The following is a 6,654-nucleotide window of genomic DNA, read 5'->3' on the forward strand; positions in this document are numbered from 1 at the left end:
GTAGCTCAGAAACCTATGCCAAAGAACTTCTCATTGGCGGTTGACGTAACAGGCTCTATGATGCCTTGTAGATATACCCCGAGCCCCTTTCCGGGCTTGTACCCATGTTTAATCATTTCAGTGGCGACCTTGACCATGGCATTAGATAAGCAAGGTTGAGGGAATGGGGCCCCTTATTCGCATTGATCAGCGATCATAATTTCGAAGGCTTGTTAGACAATGTGCTCACTTCCTTCTCTAGCTTCGAGACATGGGACTGAAGGGTCCCTGTAAATGGACTGTTCATCCTCCCCGTGGACAACAATTTCTTGGTTTTCATGTTCAAATTTAACCATTTGATGAAGAGTGGAGGGCACAGCTCCTGCAGTGTGAATCCGTGGTCTTCCTAGGAGAAAATTATATGAAGTATCCATGTCCAGAACCTGGAAAGTTACTTCAAAATCCACATGGCCAATGGTCAAAATCAAATCAATTTCCCCTATTGTGTCTCGTTTGACACCATCAAAAGCGCGCACACATACATTGTTTGATCGGATTCTTTTTGTTCCAATTTTCATCCTCTGGAGCGTTGAGAGAGGGCAAATGTCGACCCTAGACCCACCATCTAGCATGACTCTCTTCATATAATAACCTTTGCATTTGACAGTCAAGTGAAGGGCTTTGTTGTGGGTGGCTCCCTCTTGGGGCAAATCATCACGGCTGAAGGAAATCCTATTAACTTCAAAGAATTGTTCAGCCATTCTTTTCAGTTGTTTAACTGAAGTTTCAACCGGGACATCTACCTCGTTCAATGTTTTCAGGAGTACCTTCTGATGTTCATTTGAGCTAATAAAAAGAGATAAAAATGAAACCTGGGAAGGAGTCTTCCTGAGCTAGTCAATTATTGCATATTCCAAAGTTTTCATTTTTCGGAAAAACTCTTCTGCTTCCTCAGAACTTACAGGCTTCTTAGGCGAAAACCGTTTATCCTTGCTCAGTTTTAACATCTTTTGCTCTTCTGGGTTGTGGTACTTCCTAGGTTGGTTCATTTCGTTCACCTCTCCCATAATTTCTTTCCCCTTGTAAGTAACCACTGTTTTGCTATAATTCCAGGGGACTGCAGTGGGGTCTCTCATAGCGCTCTGTGGTGCGCGGCTAATAACCACGGGCTCATTCAGCCTTGGTGAAATTACCGGTCCCTGCACCACATAAGTTCCTTTTGGCACATACAACTTTGGCATATTTAGCGTGACTTTCCTCTGCTCAAATCTTTTGGGGGTGTTCAACATGAGTTGTTCTTTCCTTGGGGCCCTAGGAACATAGAGAATTGCGTCCTTAGCAGGTGCTGCCCCAATATTTGTTTCTGCAATTTGAGGAGTTAGAGTGATTTTCTTCTCATTTCTGGCTTGTTTCACCGCCGCTTTAGGTCTTGCCTCTGAATCGACAATGGCGATGATAGCTTTCAAAGCTGGATAAAACTCTTTATCATCACAAATCATTCCAATGACCGTCCCGTTGTTGTGAGTCGGTAATGGATTGTTAGTCACATTAGGGACTTCCTCGTCCCTCAGCACCACTCGTTTTTGTTCTATCAAATTCTCAACGGTTCTCTTGAGAGTCCAATAATCCTCCGTATCATGACCCTTTGCCCCTGAATGATAGGCACACCTAGTACCGGGACGGTATGATGGAGATTCCAGATTTTGCCGATTTGGAGGCACAAGTTGCAATAGACCCATCTTGACTAATTTTGGAAACAAGCTAGAGTAGGACTCACCAATATGGGTGAATTAGTTTCTCCTAGGATGCTCACGAGGGCGTGTATTATGTTGGTAATTATTTTGTGGGGGACGGGGGTTATATGGAGCTTGGTAAGGATGGTTATTTCTGGGAGGTGGAGCTCAGTTTTCGTTGTAGTGTTGTTGTGGCCGTGTATAAGGTTGGGCATTCATCACCGCATAGGGAGGCGGTTCCATGGCATATGCTGCATCTTGATGGGGGTATTAGTGTTGTGGGGTTCTGGAAGGCATGTAAGAATGATCGCGGGATCGATGGGGGCCTCTCAAACCTGAAGTCATCATAGCTCCTTCTTCCCTCTTCTTTCGATTTGCTAAACCTCTCGAGCCGTTATGGATGGCTTGGGAGGTGGCTCTCAAAGCAGATTGACTTATGATTTGGCCAGTATTCAAGCCATTTTCTACTATTTCTCCAATTTTTATGGCCTCTGCAAAAGGTTTGCCCATTGCAGACATCATGTTCTGAAAGTAATCGGCCTCTTGGGCCTGCAAGAAAACATTGACCATTTCTGCCTCATCCATAGGCGGTTTCACTCTGGATGCTTGCTCACGCCACTTGATAGCATATTCACGGAAGCTTTCTGCGGTTTTCTTCTTGAAATTGGTCAGAGGATTCCTATCTGGAGCTATATCAATATTGTATTGAAATTGCCTGACGAAATCTCGGGCCAAGTCATCCCATATATGCCAATGGGAGATGTCCTGATCTATGTACCATTCTGACGCAATTCCCGTCAAGCTCTCCCCGAAATAGGCCATCAAAAGTTCTTCTTTTCCGCCTGCCCCTCTCAGCTGATTGCAATATCTTTTCAAATGAGCGATCGGGTCTCCGTGCCCGTCGTACTTTTCGAATTTTGGCATTTTAAAACCAACGGGCAAATGAACATGAGGAAACATACACAGATCGGAGTAGGAGACACTCTTTTGGCCACTCAGGCCTTGCATGTTCTTCCGACCTTTTTCGAGGCTTTTCATTTTCCGAACCATCTCTTCTTGCTCGGGTTTTCTCATAGCTCTTTCCTGTTCCATAGGAGACTCAAACTGTGGGTGCTGAGGGTAAGAGTTTGGGGGTAACATGAGCGTTGTCTAGCTGAAATTGCGGGACTTGAAAAGTGAAAGCTGAAGGCTCGAAGCATGGCCTGGGAACTGTTGGTTGTGCCGTAGTAGAGACTGGTGGTGCGGTGAATAATGTAGAAGGTACCCCTGAAAACGGTGCCTGGGGGCAAACCTCAGAAGGCATACCGGTGAAATTGGGCGATATAGTAGGGTACCCAAACGGGATGAATGGGTTTGTTACTGGGATGGGAACATTAGAGATTCCACTAGTCCTGGGAAGCAGTTCAGGAAATCCGGGGATTACACTGGGCGGTTCTTTGCCATTAGACCAAGCGTCCCGCATTTCTAACATGCGAATGCGTAACCTCCTATTTTCCTCAGTGGCTGCAGACTCTGACTGTGGAATAGCTGATACAGGACTATCCTCAGGCTCAATAATTGGTAGATGACTTTCAGAGGCCATAGGAACACTGCCTTTAGATCTCGTGAAGTAAGGATGGGAAGCCAGATTACCACAAAACCAACCACCTAAACAGGACCTTTGATATTTGCACACATAACAATCTGGTTAGTTTGAGATATTTAAGAGATAAGGAATCGCATATTGGGGATGCAATGCACTTAAACAATTAAATGTTTCTAAATGTCTTTGCAACGGCTGTATGTTTTATCCTGACTTTACTATCTCTTTTCTCAAATTTCGAATCCTTATTTCTTTTTCCTTTCCTTATTGCTGTTTTTGCACTTTTATTTTTCACTCTTTTTTCTTTCTTGTTCACTCAATTTTCCTTCTTTTTCTCTCTTTTTCTTTATTTTTCACTCATATTGTCTATAGCTACGATTGAATCCGATGGGGATTGCCTACGTATCATGACGCCGCATGAATCAGATCATTACGTAGTTCAGGAAATAAATACAGAATAAAAGAAAAGAAAATTTTGGTTTTGGTTTTTTTTAATATTTCATTAAATAAAATCTTTTTGGGTTTTTCTATTACAAAGATTTTGGAAATACTGATGATTAAACATACGTACTCAAAACAAAAAAAACAGACTCGAAAAGGTAAAATACAGACTCAAAGCCAAAAATAATAAATTAAAAAAATCAGGAATACATAAGAGCCTCTAATACTACTCCGGGGCCCCGTGGTACATCAGTTGGTCTCGACGTGGGCCTGCGTGCAATCTCTTCTTGAAGGTACTCTAAATCATCCATCACATGACGGACAAAAGTCATCATAGAAGTAAAGAACATGGACCTGGTCATATCTTCGCATTCATGGCATTTCATTGCAACGTAATCAGCAATTTCTTTAATCCTCATTCTAATGACGCCCTTTTTTTGGAGCAAGCATCCAATTTGCTGAGACCGTGCCTCCAAACTTGTGTGGCCATATGGTTTTGGTCTTGAAATTGTTGTATAACTTCTTCCAATCGGGAAATCAATGTATAGCAATGCTCTCTTTCAGCTTTGAAATCCTTTGTCTGTTGGACCATTTCATTTTCGAGATTAGTCAGCTTTTCCCTTAAGATCGTGACCCCTCTATCATACTTTTGCTTTAAATGCTGAACACACCTTGCCCGTTCTTCTGCATTATTCGCTAATTTTGCCCGAGCTTTTGCCAATTCATCCTCGACCTTTGTCAAATCAAACCCATAATCATGAACTTTCCGCCTCAGATTTCTTATGAGTCTTTCATTTTTTCGCTTTTTACCGGGTTTTCAGCAACTATTTTCATTTTCTGAATCTGAGCTCGGAGGGCTTCATTTTCTCGGGCCAACCTTTTCTTTTCTCCTTCATCCTCGGCAGCCTGCAAACTACTGTTAAATTTGAGGTTTTTGATTTGATCCTCTAGCTTGCTTATGATGGTCCAGTATTCCTTTTCTTTAGCTAACCAAACCCACTATTCTCGCGCTCCATCGGTGAATTGTTGGACATGGGGTCTTTTAGCGGGCTGTTCTGTCTCTTGATTGACTCGAACTCTCTTACCATACCAGGTTATGTAGTTAGATTCTACTTCATCCGAGGAACAATCCCGTACTTGAGTCTGTGGCTCCACAAACCTATATTAGTGCCAAATCTGGCGAACCTTTTCTTCTGGGAATGCGGCTTTTGGGCATAGTTCAATAACCTGTGGACTCAAATCTTCATCATAAGGGACTGTTTGGTATCTTCCCAATTGGCGTAGGACTCGATGCGGAGCATATGGCTGAATACTCCGAAGTCCCATCAATAAAAGAAAGCACACTCCAGCAGACATGTAAATAACCTCGTTGACCGTGAGCCAACTGAAAGTCCACTCAATTCGGTTTGCGGTCAAAAAACCCAAATACGCGAACCAAGCCTCAGTACCCTCCGGTAACTCATGACCGTTTATCCGGTTTCCGTATTCTTCAATGCAATCGAGTCTGGTCAGACCGTAGTTCATGTACCTCGGGCGATGGCAAAGATGTTCCACCATCCACATTTGCAAAAGCAAGTTGTAACCCTCAAAGAACTTTGTCCCAGCTCTACAGGCAGTTAGAGCTCGATAGATTTCTGCAAGAATCATCGGTATAAGAGTGTCGTTGGCCTTTTTGACCATAAAGTCAGCCATTCTTGCAAGTCCTAGCTCTATATGTCTGTCACTCCTTGGGCATATCAGAGTGCCTAAAAAGGCAACTACGAAGGCTAAACCTCTGTGTGCTTCCCATTTATTTTTATTTCCCTGATGACTCAAACCATTGTCCGGAGCCTCAAATCCTCGGGGATCCCCATACCGGTTGTATAAGAAGTGGAATGTGCAAAATCCTTTGGCCAAATTTCCATCTTTAACCTGCCGGCTAATGCTCAGAAGGTCCAAAAACTTACTCAGAAGGTCCAAAAACTTATAAGGAGTTACAGGTCTTGGTGCTACTGGATATTGGTGCCTGAGATTCCCGTCAAGACCAACATAACCTGCCATCTCTTCTAACAAATGGGTCAACTCAAAATCAGAGAAGTGGAAAACATTGTGCGTCGGGTCCCAAAACGGTATCAAAGCTTCAATTATATCTACCCTTGGTTTAATTTTCAGAAGCCCGGTGAGCCTACCTAAAGCCTTTGTCACATAAAGCTTGCTGACCTCCCCCAAGTCATTCCACCACATGTGGAGTCCCAGTGGAATCTCATCTACGACCCGAAAAAGTACATTCTCAACGGTGCTCATTCTGCACACAAATTGAGGACAAAAATCAAAACTAACACATTTTTCAAAAACACAAAGTGGTTAATTTTAAAAATCCAAATCAGTAAATTTCGTAACATTTTTTTTTTGTTGCAAATACGGCCCTTTCAACACTTGAGGAAAGTTTTTAGGGTTGTTTCTGCCAACTGAGGTTGGTTATAGGAGAAAAGACTGACTTGGGTTTACATTGTGGCTATTCTTGTGAAAATAACTTTTCGGCGCTCCAGGAGAATGTTTTAAGGCTATTTTGACAAGAACGACCCTGGGTGATGATCATGTTTCAAAAGGTTCTTATTTTGGTTAGTTTTGAAAAAATGTGGTCGGACCTGATAGGGGTTGCCTACGTATCTCACATCCGGTGAGAATCAGACCCACGTAGTTCGGTAGGTTTTGGAGCAATAGGAAAATACGACTTATTTTGAAAATGAATTTTTTTTTCCAGAGTTTCAGTATTTTTCAAATACCTGGATTTTCAAAACCGGGTATTTTTTTTTTACCTCACTCTTTGTTTTTTCTTGGTTCCCTTTCCCTATTCTAGAAGCCGGTCAACATGCAAGCCGAAATAAACATATGCACAAATAGCACGTAAAATGCATCAAGATGGTCCAATATATTGGG

General features: G+C 42.7%; 1 protein-coding gene across 1 annotated transcript; it reads right to left on the reverse strand.

The window, feature by feature from the left end:
- Positions 1-212: 212 nt before the first annotated feature.
- Positions 213-740, reverse strand: LOC138906423 (uncharacterized). The gene has a single exon (XM_070195141.1). The coding sequence runs from the start codon at positions 738-740 to the stop codon at positions 213-215; it is 528 nt and encodes a 175-aa protein (XP_070051242.1).
- Between the last annotated feature and the right edge of the window lie 5,914 nt (positions 741-6,654).

The sequence above is a fragment of the Nicotiana tomentosiformis genome, chromosome 1 (genome assembly GCF_000390325.3).
Source record: "Nicotiana tomentosiformis chromosome 1, ASM39032v3, whole genome shotgun sequence".
Classification (NCBI taxonomy): domain Eukaryota; kingdom Viridiplantae; phylum Streptophyta; class Magnoliopsida; order Solanales; family Solanaceae; genus Nicotiana; species Nicotiana tomentosiformis.

Excerpts from the sequence above, each read along its gene's own strand:
- LOC138906423 (XM_070195141.1), bottom strand. The coding sequence starts at position 740 with ATGGCTGAACAATTCTTTGAAGTTAATAGGATTTCCTTCAGCCGTGAT.